The sequence below is a fragment of the Mustelus asterias genome, chromosome 14 (assembly GCF_964213995.1).
Source record: "Mustelus asterias chromosome 14, sMusAst1.hap1.1, whole genome shotgun sequence".
Lineage (NCBI taxonomy): Eukaryota > Metazoa > Chordata > Chondrichthyes > Carcharhiniformes > Triakidae > Mustelus > Mustelus asterias.
The window spans coordinates 8,638,849-8,659,786 of record NC_135814.1 but is presented as its reverse complement, the minus strand read 5'-3'; the positions used below and the strand labels follow the sequence as shown (position 1 = coordinate 8,659,786).

At 47.3% G+C, this 20,938-nt stretch overlaps 2 protein-coding genes across 3 annotated transcripts in view; one reads left to right on the top strand and one right to left on the bottom strand.

Moving 5' to 3' along the window:
- The window catches only part of hacd2 (3-hydroxyacyl-CoA dehydratase 2), a 41,273-nt gene extending 24,939 nt beyond the window's left edge, over window positions 1–16,334 (bottom strand). Inside the window, exons 1-2 of the mRNA XM_078227860.1 lie at window positions 16,134–16,334; window positions 5,257–5,374 (exon numbers count right to left, since the gene is read on the bottom strand). Of these exons, the coding sequence (XP_078083986.1) occupies window positions 5,257–5,374; window positions 16,134–16,321 (306 nt within the window). The 5' untranslated portion in view covers window positions 16,322–16,334. The remainder of the gene's footprint in view (window positions 1–5,256; window positions 5,375–16,133) is intronic.
- Window positions 16,335–17,472: 1,138 nt separating this feature from the next.
- stam2 (signal transducing adaptor molecule (SH3 domain and ITAM motif) 2) overlaps window positions 17,473–20,938 on the top strand; it is a 50,333-nt gene continuing 46,867 nt past the window's right edge. For both annotated transcript variants that reach the window (XM_078227881.1, XM_078227879.1), the window contains exon 1: window positions 17,473–17,842. In XM_078227881.1, coding sequence (XP_078084007.1) covers window positions 17,803–17,842 — 40 coding nt within the window. In that variant the 5' untranslated portion in view covers window positions 17,473–17,802. The remainder of the gene's footprint in view (window positions 17,843–20,938) is intronic.

The window sequence follows — 20,938 nt, the reverse complement described above, 5'->3', positions numbered from 1 at the left end:
TATTCAGTTGTAGAAGATCTCAAGATGACATCTGGCCAAGTGGGCATCGATGACTAAGAACATGTAACCCTCAAATGGACCAGCAAAATCTACATGCAATTGCTGCCATGGCATTTTAGGCCATTCCCAAGGGTGTAAAAGGAGAGAGCGATGGTGTATTTCTTATTCGTGTAAAGGATTGACACTGTTCCACCATTTCTTCAATCTGAACATCCAGACACAGCCACCAAAAAGAACCATGTGCTAATTTCTTTAGCTGGACTGTACCAGGAAGACCTTCATTTGATTTGATTTATTATTGTCACATGTATGAGCTTATAGTGAAAAGTATTGTTTCCTGCACGCGAGACAGCCAGAGCATACCATTCATAGAGAAGGAAATGAGAGAGTGCAGAATGCAGCGTTACAGTCATAGCTAGGATGCAGAGAAAGATCAACTTAATGCAAGGTAGGTCCAAATGTCTAACGGCAGCAGGGAAGAAGCTGTTCTTGAGTTGGTTGGTATGTGACCTCAGACTTTTGTATCTTTTCCCGAGGGAAGAAGGTGGAAGAGAGAATGTCTGGGGTGCGGGGGGTCCTTAATTATGCTGGCTGCTTTGTCGAGGCAGCGGGAAGTGTAGACAGAGTCAATGGATGGGAGGCTGGTTTGCGTGATGGACTGGGCTACATTCATGACCTTTTGTAGTTTCTTGCAGTCTTGGGCAGAGCAGAAGCCATACCAAGCTGTTATACAACCAGAAAGAATGCTTTCTATGATGCATCTGTAAAAGTTGGAGAGAGTCGTAGCTGACATGCCAAATGTAGTTGTTCAAGAACTCTTCCAAGCAGACTAGAAGGAATGATCACTTGGATTTCCTACATCTTGGGACAGTCAACTCAAGCTTTCTTGACATACATGGTTGCGAATCAGGATGTGGACGATGTGTTCCATATTTATCGCCTTCCTCATCAGGGGATCATTTCTGGTATGTCTCTGAGCTTGAGAAGCTGTCAACAGGCAAATGGTCTAGTAGTGAAAAATATTAGCAATACTAGTTGGTGGCCTTTGCTTAAAAGGTAAATGCAAGTGTGATAACGCATCAACATGGCATTCTGACTGACAATACTTTATAGCCTAAGACTGTGCAGACAAGATCAATGACCATCTTTGCCATCGGCTAGCAGCTAACAATATGGGCCAAAAATAGGAGTTAAAGGTTGATGATCAGTCAATAATGTGAAATGACAAAGAACAAAGAAAATTACAGCACAGGAACAGGCCCTTCGGCCCTCCAAGCCTGCATCGACTGAACTAAAACCCCCTACCCTTCCGGGGTCCATGTCCCTCCATTCCCATCCTATGTATTTGTTCAGACGCCCCTTAAAAGTCACTATCGTATCTGCTTCCATTACCTCCCCTGGCAGCGAATTCCAGGCACCCACCACCCTCTATAAAAAGAACTTGCCTCGTACATCTCCTTGAAACCTTGCCCCTTAAATCTATGTAAACAACCATGTAAATAATGATGTAAGCCTTTGTATGCCAAAGATTCCAAAGATTATACTTAATGCTTCTTTTTCTAGCTCAGCATACTTAGAATCAGCACTGGTTACAGTATGCAAAGCAAAATCTATCGGTCTTTTCTCTCCAGAAGGCATTAGGTGAAACTACTGTCCCTACTCCATAAGGTGAAGCATCGCATGCAAGCAGTAATGGTTGCTTCAGATTAAAATGAACCAATATTTCAGACTTCTACATAACATCTTTGACATCCTCGTATGCTTTTGCACGTTCCGTTGTCCAGTCCCATGACTGTTCCACACATGGCTACATTAATTGAAGCCACTGCATAATTTACAAAGTTAGGAACAATTTTGCCATCATAAATTTACTAACCCTGGAAAGGACCTCAATTGCGTCACATTCGTCAGATGTGCTGCTTCTAAAATAGCGTCCATCTTTTTAGGTGCTTTATATAGCCCTTTATAATGTGACCCAAATACTGGACTGATGTCTGGAAAAAGTCACACTTTTCTATCTAGATATGCAGACCATGTGCTTGAAGACGTTCCAATGTTGCTTCTAAGTTATTCAAGTTCTCGTTCGCTTCATCCTGTATTTGGAATATCATCCAGGTGACATTGGATCAGATTTTAAGCGGTCTCTCTGGTCCAGTGTACATTGATCTTTGGAATAGGGCTGGTGCGATGTTATTCCAAAAGGCAATCTTTTACAATGAAAAACACCTTTATGCGTGATGATGGGAAGCAATGGTTGTGAATCAACAGCTACGTTCATCTCTAAACATGATCAATCCTGCCGAATTTCTGCCCACCTACAAATCTCCAATTCAAAGACGCGGATACGGAGCAGCACAAACACTGGATTTATAGCTATTTTAAGATCACCACAAATTTGAACTGAACTATCTGGTTTCATGACAGATATGATGGAGGTAGGCCAGTCATTGATAACCGGATCTAACATGAATTGCATATGGTACTGCTCTTGCTTTGAGACTTTTTGGTTGACTATTAAACTTTGAGTTTCGCTTGAGCTCATTGAACCCAGTGTCTCTTCGAAAACACTTATTTATCCAGAAGGTGCTACAGATCTGTTTTGACATCGAGCCATCTGTTGACAGCACTCCATTTAAGCTTTGTCTTTTCCAACCATGATCTCCCAAATACAGCTGGAAAATTACTATGGACCACATGGAGATGCAATTCTGGTGTTTGTTGACTCAACTCCACATTGACTATGTAACCTTTTAATGGCACAGTCTCTTCTGTGTATGTCCTAAAAAAGAAATCACATCAGCTGGTTCTAAAGGAAGACGTTTTGGCAGCATGTAGTCTGAGGAATTAAAGACACAGCAGCACCTCTATCAACCTCAATCCTAATATGTTATCCATTTAACTTTGGAATTACCCAGAATCTGTGTGACTCACCCTTTATGGATAAGACATTCCAGTGGAGCTCTTCATCACATATCTGGACACTTGCTTCTTCAATTGTAATTATTTTCTTCCATGTTGCATTAACTTGTTCTTCTTCTTGAAGGTACCCAGATTCGTCAGAGTATTCTTCTCAGGGGAAGCTGGTGCAAGCCAACAAGTTTTTGCAATATGACTCATTTTGCCACAATTCTTGCATTGACTATCCTTACTCCAGCATTCACTCGCTAATTGACCCATTTTGGCATATCTGTGACACGCTTGTTGCTGTTTTGACTTATGGGCAGTTCCCAACTTGTAGATCTTCATTCCTGTACCAAATCGTGAAGCCACTTTATCAGCCAGTTCCATCGACACCACTGTCTATAAAGTCAAAACACTTCCGCAAGCAATCTTCTTTGGATTGCCTCATTTTGGAGACTACAATCTAGAGGATCTCGAAGAGCATCTTCTAATGACTCGCCAAACTCACAATGTGGTGCCAGTCTTTTTAAGGTTACCACAAACTGAGTAATGCTTTCACCTTCCACTCGATTCCTTCGGTGGAACCTGAACCAATCCGCGATGATCAGTGGCTTTGGAGAGTAATGCTCTTCAAGGATCTTTGTCAAGTCATCGTAAATTTTGGTTCCCAGCGTTGCTGGATGAACCAAGGTCCAGAGCAAATTGTAGGTTTTACTTCCTGTTGTACTGAGAAAAACTGGCATAAGCAACTCATCCAATTATACAAAGTACTGAAAATGCTCCACATCAGAACCCCTTGATTCACTTTCTTAATTGAAAGGCCCCATGGATCCGCCATTTCTCTCGCAGGCACGAGCGATTCGAGACTGCTCAGGATATATATATTTCACTGTCTTCCCAGTACTCCCCTTTTTACCCTGGAGTTTGACTTGATGTATTTTTTTCCCAAACAATCCCAGCCGTACCACAAAACATCCTCTCTTTTGAAATATGCCAGATACTGCCTGGAATCTCACCCTTCTCGGATTGGGAAAACCACCTCTTAAAATCTCAGAGATTTTTCTTCCTTGGTCTCCCTGCACTGGCACTTCAATCTTTAATCCTGTTGTTGCTTCTTCCCAGCTTTCTAATATTTGAAGTGAGAGGAGCCACAATTTTTTTTCTTATGCTTAGGACTGCGACGTTCTCAATGAAACAAAATCCCAAATCGCTGACTATTTTCTTTTTGTAATGTCCTAACTATGTTAGTGGTTGTGGGTTTTAACAAAAATAAAAAGATGTGGTTTGCACACGTAGATTCAAAACAACATACAACAGGTTTTATTGAAAGAGATGTTCTCTGCACTACACAGAACAGAGTACAAGTTGAAAGTAAAACAACAGCCTGTGCAAACACCCCAATGACATTACCATCAAATCATGCGATCAGCTCTTAAAGCAACCTTCAACCCTTTTAAATATATAATAATGTGGTTGACTCCAAATGCTCTCTAAAATGGCCGAGCAAGCCACTGAGTTGAAGGACATTAGAAATGGGCAATAAATGCTGGCCAGCTAGATACACCCACATCCCACAAATAAAACTTTAAAAAATCTGTAAACTGTCCCATGATTCTGATAGTCCCTCCAACCAGCAAAGCTCCGTACCTTCTGGAGAAGCCAGGTTTCTGATTTGAGATTAATCAACAGAATAAATACTGTCACCATGAAATATGAACAGTTGGCAATTTTGTCCCACCCAATAAAGGGACAAGAAATGTTAAGTGATCTGTGGTGGTACAGTGATTAGCACTAAAACTCTTAACACCAGGGACCCAGGTCCAGTTCCCAGTTTGGGTCACTGTCTGTGTGGAGTTTGCACATTCTCCCTGTGTCCGCATGGGTTTTTTCCGGGTGCTCCGGTTTCTTCCCACAGTCCAAAGATGTGCAGGTTAGATGGATTGGTCATGCTAAATTGACCAGTGTCCAAAAATGTGTAGGTTAGGGGGATTAGCCATGGGTAAATGCACAGGGGTTACAGGAATAAGGCGGGGGTTGGGCTTGGGTAAGATGCTCTTTGAGAATCAATGCAGACTCGATGGGCCGAATGGCCTCCTTCTGCACTGCAGGGATTCTATGATTCTTTCCTTGAAAGTTCCAAGATAGACATGCATGATTGCTGATGTGTCTGTAGAAGAGTTTCAGGGTGGCAGGCTGTTCTGTCAGCATCAGTGCTGTGACAATTGTGCACTTGAGTTGTAAACTGTGCAGCGATCAGCAGCCGTGTAAAGCAAATGTGGCAAAGGTGTTTGTTAATGACATGTTACCAAAGGAGCACCCAGCTGAGCAAAAAGGACAATTGGCAACAACACCCACCTCCAGCAATGCCCCTGTCTGGAAGAACTTCAATGGTTTCTCGATGGAATAATAGAGACCATGGTAGGTGCCCCTTGCCAAGCCAGCTCGAATCAGACCCACCGCGATGACGAGCCATCTGCAAACACAATACAGTATTTATTAAGTAGATGCTGTGTTGCAACACCATTCAGTTCAGCAACAACATTAAGGTCTCCCAAACTGCCAAAGCCACATCAGGCTCTCCTCTGCTCCATCGCAACTTGCCTTCGCCTCAGAGTAGCGCCTCCTACTGGGGCAGCGTCATAATCTCCTGACTCCCACCAGGCACTGCTCGGTGATACGGAATCCCAACAGTGTCACACCTGGCTCACCACCAGCAACCTGCATTTATCCAGCACCATGCAAACTGTGAAACGTGTCCAGGGGTCGGTAGAGGACTGAAAACAAATCTAAGTCAGCGGGCAGAGGCATTTAGTGCGGAGTGTTCCACAAGCTTAGGTTTCACACTCGGGGTCGGGGGACTGCTTAGGATGACGCACTGCTGTGAACATCCTCCTCACGGGCTGGCTGGTATCTCATTCGTGGGGAGGAATTGGTGCACGAATAGAGCTCCACCTTATTGAAATCAAACGGTCTTACTACATTGCAATGGGAATCAGAATGAGAGAGAGTCAGGATCATCCAACAGAGGGCAGCAGTGAGACACAGTCCCTGTTACAGATGGAGTGGCAATGGCGAGCTTTGTTACAACAAGAGCCAGCAAGTAAATTCCACAGCAGAGGAGGTTAAATGAGAAATAACTCCTTGGGAAGCGGTTTCAGGTAATGCAGAGTCCTTTTCAGGTGCAGAAAAACATCAAAAAGGTTAATAAAATGCTGGCCTTTATACGAGGAGGAATAAAATACAAGGATGGAGGAGTCAAACTTCAGATATATTAAGCCCTGGGATTTAGAAGGCGATTTTAGGGGTGACATGATTGAAGTTTTCAGCGTGCCCTGGGGAAAAGGCAGGAGAATGGGGATGAGAAAGAAAATCAGCCAAGATTGAATGGCGGAGCAGACTTGATGGGCCGAGTGGCCTAATTCTGCTCCTATGTCTTATGGTCTTACGCTTAGGGGAACTAAGTTTCTCCCAATCTACCATATTTGCGTTGCTTGGGGAGTTTAAGATGGGGCAGAGTGTAAGAGTCGGACCTTCCAGGATTGCAATGAGGCGGTAGAAGGTGGTAGAAGTTTGGAACTCTTCCACAAAAGGCAAGTACTGAGAGATCAGTTGTTTGCTCTGAAACTGAAGTTGATCGATTGACTTTGGGTTACGGTGCAGGAGGCCATTCGACCCACTGTGTCTTTCACCAGCTCTCCAAATGAACAATTCAACTGGTCCCATTCCCCCTCCTTCTCCCCACAGCCCAGCACATTCTTCCGTTTCAGATAACAACCCAATTCCCTTCGGAATGCTTCGAATGAACCTGCCTCCACTACAATGACGGGCAGTGCATTCCAAACACTGACCTCACGCTGCATGAAAAGGTTTTCCCTTATATCACTTTTGCTTCTTTTACCAATTTACTCAATACTTTCACAAGTGGGAACAGTTTCTTCACATCGACCTCGGTCCAGGAAAGATGTTACGGGATTATGGGGTAAAGAAATTAGTTCACAGATAAGCCATGATCTCACTAAATAGAGGAATGGACTGCAAGGTTCAACAACCTCCTCCTGGCTCCTATGTCACCTTGGAGGGCAGTATGAGTAACAGACCTCAGCAAGAGTGATGGTGGGGTGTTCCACTCTGACGGTTTGAGTTATAAAGGAGAGGCTGGATAGATTGGGACTTGTTTCTCTGGAGCAGATGAGGCTTGGGGTGATCTTATAGAGGCCTATAAAATAATGAGGAGCATAGATCAGTTAGATAGTCAACATATATTTTCCCCAAAGGTAGGGGAGTCTAAAACGAGAGGGCATAGGTTTAAGGTGAGAGGGGAAAGATACAAAAGGGTCCAGAGGGGCAATTCTTTCACACAGAACGTGGAGTGTGTCTGGAATGAGCTGCCAGAGATAGTAATAGAAGCAGGTACAATTTTGTCTTTTAAAAAGCATTTAGACAGTTACATGGGTAAGATGGATATCATAGAAATCAAAATCATAGAAACCCTACAGTGCAGAAGGAGGCCATTCGGCCCATCGAGTCTGCACCGACCACAATCCCACCCAGGCCCTACCCCCACATATTTTACCCACTAATCCCTCTAACCTACGCATCCCAGGACTCTAAGGGGCAATTTTTTTAACCTGGCCAATCAACCTAACCCACACATCTTTGGACTGTGGGAGGAAACCGGAGCACCCGGAGGAAACCCACGCAGACACGAGGAGAATGTGCAAACTCCACACAGACAGTGACCCGAGCCGGGAATCGAACCCAGGACCTTGGAGCTGTGAAGCAGCAGTGCTAATCACTGTGCTACCGTGCCGCCCCCACCACCTTTATAGAGGGATATGGACCAAATGCAGGCAATTGGGACTAGCTGAGTGGTTTAAAAAGGGGCGGCATGGACAAGTTGGGCCAAAGGACCTGTTTCCATGCTGTAAACCTCTATGACTCGGCACTGATAAGGCTCTCAGGCCTGATCACTATCCACCGCCCACTGCTGGAACACTCAGTGCGAGCAGTTCGATAAAGGCGAACATCCTTCGCGCCCGTGAAGACTCCCCACAAATGGTACTTGTGCCGAATAGCAGCCACGCAGGCAAACCTGGAACCAAATGCATGAAAATCGTGGAAACAAAAACACCTGAATTTCTCTTGTGCTTCCATGACCTCAGAGTTCCAAATCTAATTTTGAACAGCAGTTGCTGTGCTAATATAGCTAGCTAATCACAGCTAGGGCAGTGACAGGAATGTGCCAATTTGATGCTTTTATTCAGGGGAGGTAGCAAATTGGCCAAAAAGGTAAAGAAAACTGCCTTTTGCTCGATACAGCATCACTCACATTGTCCTACACGAGAGGAGGAAGAACATGGGGAGCTGAGTTTTTAAGGGGTCACACACGCGCTTTGATGCAATCTGAGTCTGGACACTTCATGGACGCTCAGGTCTGCAGTAGGAGGGTGGCGCGTTATGACAGTCGAACCCAAACCTGCTCCCTGCTGATGATCACGCAGAATCTAATGAGGGAGGCCATTCAGCCCAAAGTGCCTATGCTATCTTTTAAAAGAGAGTTGTCTAATTTAGGCCTTTTCCCTGCAACATATTTCTCTTTAACTATATGACAAAGTGGCAACGCACTTTATAAATGCCTTTATTAAATTCCTGTGGATTCTGCGTCCACCAATATTCTCAGTACTGTGTTCTGGATCTTACCCCGCCCTCTGTGCGAAAACATTTCTCCTCTAGTGCTGTTGTCAATTATTTTAAGTGTCGGGCCTCTGGTGTCTGACTCATTTACTGGGGGAAACTGTTTCCTCCTATTCGGTTTATCAAAACCTTACACTTTGTGAAAATCTTCATTAATTCACCTTTCAACCTCCTCTGCTTCGAAGAGAATGCCGACTTCTGCAAACCTCTCCACGTAATTAAAGCAATCCCCTGGACCTGCTTTCATCCTGTAAGCTCCCCTGCACCCTCTCCAAGGCTTTGATTGCCTTCATCATAGAAATCATAGAAACCCTACAGTGTAGAAAGAGACCATTCGGCCCATCAAGTCTGCACCGACCACAATCTCACCCAGGCCCTACCCCCATACCCCTACATATTTTACCTGCTAATCCCTCTAACCTACCCATCTCAAGACACTTAAGGGGCAATTTTAGCATGGCCAATCAACCTAACCCGCACATCTTTGGACTGTGGGAGGAAATCGGAGCACCCGGAGGAAACCCACGCAGACACGAGGAGAATGTGCAAACTCCACACAGACAGTGACCCAAGCCGGGAATCGAACCCAGGTCCCTGGAGCTGTGAAGCAGCAGTGCTAACCACTGTGCTACTGTGCCGCCTTCCTGAAGTGCAGTGTCCAGAATTGTACACGACACTCCAGCTGAGACCTAACCAGGGATTTGTAACATTTAGCACAACTTTCTTGTTTTTATTTATTCATTTATGGGACGTGGGCATCGCTGGCTAGGCCAGCGTTTATTACCCATTGCTGGTTACCCTTGGGAAGGTGGTGGTGCTCTGCCTTCTTGAACCGTTGTAGTCCATGTGGCGGAGGTGCACCCACGTGGCTATGAGGGAGGTTGTTCCAGAATTTAACCCAGCGACGGTGAAGGAACGGCTGATATATTTCCAAGTCAGGATGCTGAGCGGCTTGGAGGGGAACCTTTAGGTGGTGCTGCCCCCAGGTATCTGCTGCTCTTGTCCATCCAGATTGCAGCAGTTCTGAGTTGCTGTCGAAGGAAGCTTGGCAATTTCCTGCACTGCATCTTGTAGATGGTACATAGATGCCACTGTGAGTTGGTGGCAGAGGGGGTGGATGTTTGTGGAAGGAGTGCCAATCAAGTGGGTGGATGGTGTCGAGCTTCTTGTTGTTGGAGCTGCACTCATCCAGACAAGTGGAGAGTACTCCATCACACTCCTGAGTTGTGCCTTGTAGATGGTGGACAGGCTTTGGGAAGTCAGGAGGTGAGTTACTCATCACAAGATTCCCAACCTCTGACCTGCTCTTGTAGCCACAGTATTTACATGGCTTGGCCCAGTTCAGTTCTGATCAGGATGTTGATAGCGGGGGATTCAGCAATGGTAATTCCATTGAATGTCAAGGGGCGAGGGTTAGATCTTCTCTTGTTGGAGATGGTTATTGCCTGGCACTTGTACAGTGCAAATGTTCCTTGCCACTTGTCATCCTTAGCCTGGATACTGTCCAGGTCTCAGCTTCATTTGGACATGGATTGCTTCAGTTTTCAGAATTGCACAATTCCTCTTTGCAATTTAACACTTCGCGTCCGGATATCATTGTCAAATCTCTGCTGCACTCCCTCCAAGTCAATATATCCTTCCTTCAAGGCTATGGGCAAATGGGATTAGGTGGGAGTTCAGGTGTTTCTTACATGTCAGTGCAGACTCGATGGGCCGGAGGGCCTCTTCTGCACTGTATGATTCCCAAGATGCGGTGCCCAGATCTGCTCTCAGTAACTCCAGATGCGGTTACTGGAGCATTACTTCTTCCTCCGTTACTGTAACATGTGCCTTTAGGGGATAGCGGTATGCCATCACCAGAAAGGAAGTGTGTCATGATATCCAGCCTCAGTTTCACTTGGGCCTGTGAACAGAGAGCACCGCAGACACAGCCCTGCTGCTGACATCTTCAAACTTTCTACCACTGTATAGCTGTTCTCATGTGCCCAGTCCTAATAGGTGAACCCACAATGCTGTTATGAGCGATTGATGCCTCTATATCATTACACCAACACAACACAGTGGGAACAAAAGCAATGAGTATGGTGCGTGAATGGAGCAATTCACTCATGTACAACTTGCCCATGCTCAGCATGTCCATCCGGTTTGGCCCAATCTCTGACCAGAGCCACAATGATGGTAATAAAACATTAGTGCACCTAACGAAGGCAAGATATCACTTGTTGAGGTTAGAAAAGCTTGATCGATGCATGAGGATTTATGTTAGGTGAAACGGAGGCTGGGATCAGAGGACACACTTCCCTTCAAGTGATGTCATGCTGCTATCCCTGAAAGGCATATTAGAACACTTCTTTTAGTCTTCTCGATACAGGTGCTTGGCAGTACAGAGCTTTGAATATTAATTCTTTAAAAAACATGTTGCTGAAGCTTTTCATCTTGCACTCATCAGGTCAAATGCAAGAATACCAAATTTCAAAGGCTCTGGCAACAACTGTACAAAACTTTAGTTCGGCTGCATTTGGAATATTGCGTGCAGTTCTGGTTGCCACAGCACCAGAAGGACGTGGATGCTTTGGAGAGGGTGCAAAGAAGGTTTACCAAGATGTTGCCTGGTCTGGAGGGTTTTAGGTATGAGGAGAGGTTGGATAAACTCAGATTGTTTTCACAGGAAAGATGGAGGTTGAGGGACAACCTGATAGAGGTCTACAAAATTATGACAGGCATAGTCCCACCTGGGATGGTGTTTGTTTAGGGGCGGCATGGTGGCACAGTGGTTAGCACTGCTGCCTCACAGCGCCAGGGACCCGGGTTCGATTCCCGGCTTGGGTCACTGTCTGTGTGGAGTTTGCATGTTCTCCCCCTGAGTTTCTTCCGGGTGCTCCGGTTTCCTCCCACAGCCCAAAGATGCGCGGGTTAGGTGGATTGGTCATGCTAAATTGCCCCTTAGTGTCAGGGGGACTAGCTAGAGTAAATGTATGGGGTTATGGGATAGGGCCTGGGTGGGATTGTGTTCGGTGCAGATTTGATGGGCCGAATGGCCTCCTTCTGCACTGTAGGGATTCTATGATAGGGTGGATAGTCAGAGGCTTTTTCTCCAGGGTGGAAGGGTTGACTACAGGTTCAAGGGAAACATGCGGGGAACGTTTTACACAGAGGGTAGTGGGTGTCTGGAATGCACTGCCAGTGGAGATGGTGGAAGCAGGCACGTTAACAACGTTCAAGGCGTACCTTGATAGGCACATGAACAGGAGGCGAACAGAGGGATAGAAACCACGTATGGACAATAAGTAAATAAGGATTAGGAATCGGTGCAGGCTTGGTGGGCCGGAGGGCCTGTTCCTTTATTTTTCTTTTCAGTATCATTCAAGTCCTCTTGATAGGAAGACCAGGATTCCACTCGTCTTTGGAATTATAATTGATTTTAAGACCATGTATTTATTACCCACCGTATTATTCTGCTGCCACACCCATCACTTAAGGTCAGAGACCAGCAAGGTCAGAGATCAAGCGCCACTCACGAGGAAATTGGCGGGTCTTATCTGGATAGTCACTTGAACAGATGGGGAATAGAGGGATACAGGTGGTTGGTCTAGATAGGACAACGTGATCGGCGCAGGCTTGGAGGGCCGAAGGGCCTGTTCCTGTGCTGTACTGTGCCTTGTTCTTGTTAAATTCCTGCCTCAGATTAGAAAGAAAACAGCTCGCCTCCCTTCTTTAAAATTTCTCCAACACAACAGAGGTAGGAGACAGAGATACAAGGCCGAGAGTACTCCCTCTGCACTTTCCCGAAATAGACTCATTTATGAGGACGCAATAGACCAGGTCAGCGAGGCTGGAGTAAATGCACAGCGTAATTAAGTCTGAATCCCAGGCCTGTTTAACAGGAGAAAAAAAGCAATCCATCATCGCAAAGCACGCAAGCTCCTACCTCATCAGACCCAGGAAAGAAAATCTAATTAAGCACTTTAACAGAAGCGCAACACCTAAAAAAGCTCAGAAATCTCTAGTTTTGAGAATATTAGGGAGGTTTGAAAGATTTGCATTGACATAGCACCTTCCACAACTTCAGGAATTCCCAGCTGTTTTACAGACCACGAAAGGTCTTTGAAGTAAAAGCAGCAGCTAATGTGTGCACAGCAAGATTCCACAAACTGTATATGATAAACGACCAGATCATCTGGGTTTTGTGATGGGGCTTCAGAGATAACTATTGACCCAGGAACTTGTTAGAGAATGCCTTTTCAAAATAGTGCCACGGGATCTATCTGAGAGTAGACAGGTTTAATGTTTAACCCAAAGCACGGCTCCCCTGACAGTGCAGTACTCCCTCAGTAGTGCAATGGAGCATCGAGATCTTGTGCTCAAGTCATTAAACGGGACTTGAACCCACAACCTCCTTGATTCAAGCACGTGCTACCCACTAACTCGGTGCATCTCCCTTATATTAGGAAATGGAACAATAAAATTGCGGTGTCCTGGATGCGTCTGCACCCCGCCAACTGAGCTACCAGCATGAAGATAATCAGCGGGGACAGGATCAGAATGTAGTCGGGAAATGGGAATTTGATCAGTTTTCAAGCTACACAAGGGAATAGATAAATAAGTGCGAGAGAGAGAAACTATTTCCGCTAGTTAAAGAACCACAAACTGACCTTTCATCCACACAGCCCTGCACAACTTTGGAAAATTACTGTCCCCAACTTGCTCTTTGTCCTTCCTCCCTCCATCTGTCGGACATACGAACTAGGAGTGGGCCACTCTGCCCTTCAAGCCAGCCATTCAGTAAGGTCATGGCTGATCTGACTGTAACCTCAACACTTTCCCCCATCCCCAATAGTCTTTCACCTCCCCCTTGCTTGCTTATCAAGAATCTATCTACTTCTGCCTTCCAGTTATTCAAAGGTTCTGCTTCCAATGCCTTTTGAGAAAGAGTTCCATAGACTGAATCCTCAAGAGTAAGAAATTCTCCTCATTCTCATCCAAAATGAGCGACCCCTTATTTTTAAATAGTGACCCCCTAATTCTAGATTCTCCCACAAGAGGAAACATCTTCTCCACATCCATTCTGCCAATAGCCCTCAGGATCTTATTACGAAAGTGTCCCTTTCTGACTGTCTGTCTTTTTTTAAACTTTATTTATTAGTCACAAGTAGGTTGACATTAACACTGCAATGAAGTTACTGTGAAAATTCCCCAGTCGCCACACTCCGGCGCCTGTTCGGGTACACAGAGGGAGAATTTAGCATGGCCAATGCACCTAACCAGCACGTCTTTGGGACCGAGGGAGGAAACTGGAGCACCCGGAGGAAACCCACGCAGACACGGGCAGAATTTGCAAACTGCACAGTCACCCAAGGCTGGTATCCAACCCGGGTCCCTGGTGCTGTGAGGCAGCTGTGCTAACCACTGTGCCACCGTGCCGTCAGTCATAGACTGCCATTGGATTGGTCCATGATTACACTTGACAAAGTATCGCAGTGACTTGCCATTGCCTTCTGCGGTACGGCTAACCAGGAAACTCTCCTGCTCCTACCACCTGCCCATTGGATGTATTGGAAGGATTCACAGACTGATAATCGACCCATTTTGGTTCTGAAAACACCTTCCACTGGGAATCAAACCCAGGTCCCTGGCGCTGTGATGCAGCAGTGCAAACCACTGTGCCCCTGCCACCCATGCCAATCAATGTCATATTTTTGCCGAGACATCAGACTGGATAAGACTTGATGACACTTTGTAAAGAAGAGCGGGTAGAAGTTCCCCACTCCTCCCCAGGTTGGGAGTACTGGTTCAACATTTATCCCTCAACCAACATCGCTAAGAAAAACTGACTATCTGGTTAATATCTTGCTTGCTGCTTATGAGGAAAGGTTGCACAGGCTGGGTTTGTTTCCACTCGAGTTTAGAAGAGCGAGGGGTGACTTGAATGAAGTATACAAGACCTTGAATGGTACTGACAAGTGGACAGGGAAAAGGATGTTTCCTCCTGTAGGTGAGTCCAGAACTTGGATTGGGGAGGAGGGGGGGCGGTGTGTGTGTGTTTGTGTGTGTGTGGAAAGCTCTATATGAAAATTAGGGGTTGCCCTTTTAGGGCAGAGATGAGATTTTGTTTCCTCTTGAGGACTGTCAGTCTTTGGAACTTTCTTCCTCAAAAAACAGTGGAAGCAGGGTCACTGAATATTTTTTAGGCGGAGATTGATAGATTCTTCTTAGGCAAAGGAATCAAAGGTTATTGGGGGTAGATGAGAATGTAGAGCTCAACACAAACAGATCAGCCATGATCTTACTGAATGGCAGAGCAGGATCGAGAGGCTGAGTGGCCTTCTCCTGCTCCCATTTCTATGTTCCTATGTACTTGGAAGTTTGCAATGCACAAATTGGTTGCTGTGTTTTCCTACGGTGACTACACTTCAAAAGCACTGTCTGAGCAGCACTTTGAGAGGTCCCAATGTCTTATAAACCTTTGTGGTTCTTTTCTCCTTTTGAGTCTTCAAAAGCCTCTCTTGTTCACTGTACCCCCTACCCGCAGCTGCCCTGCCCCCTTTACCATTCATTTTGTGTACTGGCTCAGCACGACAACACAACCACCATATAATTACAAGCTGCCGTATTTCATCCTAAGTCTGCAACTGAGTGTGCTATAAATATCAAGAAATCTTTTGATAACCTTGAACATTCTCTCTCTCTCCCTCCCCCAGGAACACAGCGTGTCACTTTTCTGTATGTAGGACAGGGACAAACCTTAAAATGGATCAAATACAAATGATTCAGAAGACGTTACAATCCAAGGACAGGCAGTCAACCTGCTCTCAAATATATGCCAGTCGGAGATAAGCACATTCGCTCCACTTGCCTAGATAAATATATACCAAGTTCTCCTCCCTCACCTCCCTTCAACTGACTGTCCGCCAGTCTCCTCCACATCAAAGCCTGCCAACTCAGTTCGGTTTGTATGACCCAGCAGTCGCAGCCTCTCAGTTTACCATCCTGAAGCATGGAGCTATGAGGGAACAATGTCAGTTTGGTTTTACAACACCATGTGCAGAAATACAGGACAAAGTCCATTGCGACACTGCAACAATATTCATCAGTGATCTACACGTGGGGGAGTTCCTCATTTAGCACAACCATGCAAATGCAGCTTAGATGGAAGGGGGATGGAAGGAGGACTCCTTCTACTCACAGCATACATGCTAGACCTTGCTGCATTTCATATCCAGCACCCACAAATAATAATCTCCTCCACCCAGTACCACTGTACTTGGCTCACTCATTTAGGGACCATCCATAAATAAGAAGCAGTTCTGCAAGAATAGAGACTATAGAGGAGTTAAGTCGAATGTTGCTTTTGAATTAATAGTCCTTTCACTACTCAGAATCATTGAGTTGTTACAATATTACTTGAAGCCATGTTAAAATATAAAGTGGCTTGTAGACGTTTACACAGAGAGATAGTAATTTGGGGATGGTCCCTGCCTCTGTTAGCTCCTGTAGAACCGGTCTAGAACCCAGATTAAAGCCACAATGCAAGCTCTCACCCGGCCGTCATCACCACGTTATAAACGACCATATAGGCGGTGGCGATGGGTCCCGGACCCCGTCTTTTCCGCTGAGTTCCATCACGTTTCTGCTCCAGCCCGCTCCCAGCAGCCGCCATGGTGATCAGCCCGTCACTGAGCCTCGCCGCGCACGCGCAGTATCTGCTCGTATCCAACCACGCCCTCATACGCTGACAGCCAATTACAATCCAGCGGCTCTTCAGTGCTGCCCTCTGTCCCGGCTGACAGCCAATTACACCCTCCCGCGTTTCTCCCTCTATGCTGCCCTCTGTCCCGGCTGACAACCAATTACACCCTCCCGCGTTTCTTCCTCTATGCTGCCCTCTGTCCCGGCTGACAACCAATTACACCCTCCTGCGTTTCTCTCGCTGTGCTGCCCCCTAGCCTGGCTGATAGTGAATTGTATTTCTCCTTCGACGCTTCCCCCTGGATTGGCTGACTGCGAACTGCGGCTGCCGTGCCGCCCCCGGTGCTACCCCCTGGCCTGGCTGACGGCGAACTGTGGCGACCGAGGTACTCACGGTGCTGCCCCATGGCCTGGCTGACTGCCGCTACCGCACTGCTCCCGGTGCTGCCCCCTGGCCTGGCTGACTGCGAACTGCGGCGACCGAGGTATTCCTGGTGCTGCCCCCTGTCCGGCTGACTGCGAACTGCGGCTGCTGAGCTGCTCCCAGTGCTGCCCCCTCGCCTGGCTGACTGCGAACTGCGACTGCTGAGCTGCTCCCTGTGCTGTCCCCTGGCCGGGCTGACTGCGAACTGCGGCTGCCGAGCTGCTCCCTGTGCTGCCCCCTGGCCTGGCTGACTGCGAACTGCGGCTACCGAGGTATTCCTGGTGCTGCCCCCTGGTCTTGCTGACTGCGAACTGCGGCTGCTGAGCTGCTCCCAGTGCTGCCCCCTGGCCTGGCTGACTGCGAACTGCGGCTGCTGAGCTGCTCCCAGTGCTGCCCCCTGGCCTGGCTGACTGCGAACTGCGACTGCTGAGCTGCTCCCAGTGCTGCCCCCTGGCCTGGCTGACTGCGAACTGCGGCTGCTGAGGTGCTCCCAGTGCTGCCCCCTTGCCTGGCTGTCTGCGAACTGCGACTGCTGAGCTGCTCCCAGTGCTGCCCCCTGGCCTGGCTGACTGCGAACTGCGGCTGCTGAGGTGCTCCCAGTGCTGCCCCCTTGCCTGGCTGTCTGCGAACTGCGACTGCTGAGCTTCTCCCAGTGCTGCCCCCTGGCCTGGCTGACTGCGAACTGCGGGCTACCCGAGGTATTCCCGGTGCTGCCCCCTGGCTCGGCTGAAGGAGCTGGAGGACCGCGGGGAGTCCCTCTCCAATGGAAGGGAAGTGGGGCGGAGGCGAAAGGGAGTCACCTGACCGGCGTTGAAAGTTATTATTTATTTTATTTCTTCTCCCCTCCAGCACCTCCCGTGACGCCATTTCAAACTGCGGGCAGGTTGTGCGGCTGGGATTGGGGGGAATTCGGGGGCGGAGGTGCTGCCATTCTCGGAGGGGGGGTGTTTGCTCCGGGGCCTCGGCTGTTAGGATGCGCCAGAGGCCGGCGGAGGGGCGAGCGCTGCGGGCTTAGAGCTGAAGAAAAGGCCGAGGCCTGGCCGCGGCCTACCTCTGGAAGGACCTTTATCTTCTGGCACCCTCTCCAATCCCGAACCATGCCCTTCTTCGCCAGCAACCCCTTCGACCAGGATGTCGGTGAGTTTGTGAAAGCATTTCCCCCCCTTTTTATCTGGTGTCTTTTGGTTTTTAATATCAGGATTCATTTCACACGACTTTATCAATGATTGAACTCCGTGAGCCTTGTAGTTTAAAGTATATTAGTGTCACAAGTAGGCTTAGATTAATGTGGCACCGAATCCCTGCCATTCACCGCCTTCAAGTATGGGCAGGAGACAGGATTGTATTGATCCGAGGATGATGCAGCACAGAAAGAGGCCATTCGGCTCCTCCTGGTCCTACTAGCCCCACCCTGCACCCCCCCAAAAAAGTTTTAAGACACAAGTGGGTGGTGTCCCTACCTGTGGGCTCGAAGCTCGAGGTTAAAGTTTGTTATTAGTGTCACAAGTAGGTTCACATTAACACTGCAATGAAGTTACTGTGAAAGTCCCCCAGTCGCCACACTCCAGCGCCTGTTTGGGTTACACTGAGGGAGAATTTAGCAATACCCCTAACCTGCACGTCTTTCGGACCATGGGAAGAAACCCACGCAGACACGGGGAGGACACGGAAACTCCCCACTGACAGTGAGCCAAGCTGGGTGGTGTCCCTACCTGAGGCCAGCAGCTCCGGGTTCCAGTTTAAAGTTTATTTGTTTAGTGTCACAAGTAGGCTTATCTTAACACTGCAATGAAGTTACTGTGAAAATTCCCTGGACTCGATGTCAGCAGAATGTGCTTTCAGAACCAAAACGATTATCAGTCTGTGGAGCGTTACAATGTACCCCATGGGCAGGTGGTAAGAGTGGGAGAGTTTCCTGGTTAGCCGTACCGCAGAAGGCAATGGCAATCCACTACGATGCTTTGCCAAGTATAATGATGGACCAATCCTATGTCTGGTTTGACACGGCGGCAGTGGTTAGTATTGCTACCCCACAGCGCCAGGGACCTGGATTTGATTCCAGTCTTGGGTGACTCTGTGGAGTCTGCACATTCTCCCCGTGTCTGTGTGGGTTTCCTCTGGGCGCTCTAGTTTCCTCCCACAGTCCAAAGATGCGCAGGTTAGGTGGATTGGCCATGCTAAATTGCCCCTTCGTGTCCCAAGATGTTAGATGGATTAGCCATGAGAAATGGTTGGGGTTACGGTGATAGGGCGGAGAGAGGGCCTGGGTGAGATGCTCTATTGGAGAGTCAGTGCAGACTCGATGGCCCGAATTGGCCCCTTCTGCACTGAAGGGATTCTATGTCCGTTTCCCCCACAGCATAAGCACCTCCCTTCCACGATTTATCCATTCCCCTCTTTGAAAGTTACTGCTGAATTTGCTTCTACTGCCTCTTTCAGATGCTTATGGCCAAGGAAATAGTTCCTCCTCCTCCCCTGCTGGTTCTTTGGTCAATGGATTTATCTCTTGTGTCTTCTGGTTACCAACATCTTTGTCACTGGGAACAGTTTCCCCTCATTCGCTCTACCAAAAGATCTTGAACACCACTATCAGATCTCCTCCTGGGAGATTATATAAATTTGGAGCAGGAGGAGGCCATTTTGTCCCTTGACTCTGCTCTGCCATTTAATAAGATCATGACTGATCTGATTTTAGTCTTATCTCCACTTTCCTGCTAAATCAAAGGAAACTTCGTGTTAAATAGCAAAACTGGTGTCCATGTACGCCCTCAAATCCTTGCCGTGCCTACTGTGTGTAAGTACCGTGTACAGCTTCGGTCTCCTTACTTAAGGAAGGATATACTTGCATCAGAACCAGTTGAAAGGCGGTTCGCTAGGGTGACTCCTGGGACGAAAGGATTATCCTATGAGGAAAGGTTGAGCAGGTTGGGAATGGGAGATTCTGAGGGGGCTTGACGGGGCAGAAACTGAAAGCATGTTTCTTTTTGTGGGGAAGTCTAGAACCAGGGGGCAGAGTTTTAAAATCTGGGGGGTCTCATTTAAGATGGAGATGAGGAGGAATTTCTGCTGAGGATTGTTAGTGTGTGGAATTTTCTTCCTCCGAGCAGTGAAGCTTGGGCCATGTATTAAAGATAGTGTTGGGTTTTTAAATGACAAGACGTGTCTGAGGTTACTGGGAATGGTCTCCATATTGGGAGATAAGGCTGCAATCACAACAGCCATGATCTTGCTGAATGACGGAGCAGACCCAATGGGCCAGATGATTTGCTACTCTTATGTACATACTTAATAAGAGAAGAATATGTTATATAACTATTTAAGTTGCTGTTGACTAAGAACAACAACATCCAGCGCATTTTAAACCGTGTAAAAGGTCCCGAGGAGCTTCATAAGGATGCAATCAAACACCGATTTAAGGTGATTGGCAGAAGAAGAACCATCGCAGTGAATTGTTAGCAGCCTGGATTGCTTTGCCTGAGAGTGCGGTAGAGACAGATTCAGTTGTGGCCAGGTGATGACTTGTGCCTGCTCGTTGGGTGAATGTCAGGAACCAACCTGATTGTTAGAGCAGCACAGGAGAGCCTGGGCCTGCCTTAACAAACATCGGCATGCATTTTCTTTCTGCTAGACCTCGGGTCTCGCAGAAAGAGCATGCATGCCGAGCTTTCAGAGTTGCTGCTCCTTCATCAGGTGAACCTGCACTCACCTGATGAAGAAGCAGCGCTCCGAAAGCTCGTGATACCAAATAAACCTGTTGGACTTTAACCTGGTGTTGTGAGACTTCTTACTTTGCCCACCCCAGTCCAGCGCCGGCATCTCCACATCAGACCTCCAGAGTGGGAACCTTGAATGGTTTTTGTCAGCCTATTCCTCCATAAATCGTGGCCCTGAATTGTGACCCAGGCTGTAACCAGCACTAATTAGAGGATGGTGGCAGAGTGGTAATGTCACTGGACTAGTAATCTAGAGGCCCAGGCTGCTCTGAGGACATGGGTTCAAATCCCACCATTGCAGCTGGTAGAACTTAAATTCAAATAATAAATAAAATCTGGAATATAAAGTTAGCCTCGGTAATAGTCTCAACTATTATTGATTGTCATAAAAACACAGTTCAAGGACGATTTGGGATGTCAATGCCACCCATCTTTTATGAAAGAATAAATGGGTGGGGTGGGGGGAGAGCACAAAGTATTTGAGCCTCTTGATCTGTGCAGTGTCTTTATGCTGTGCTCC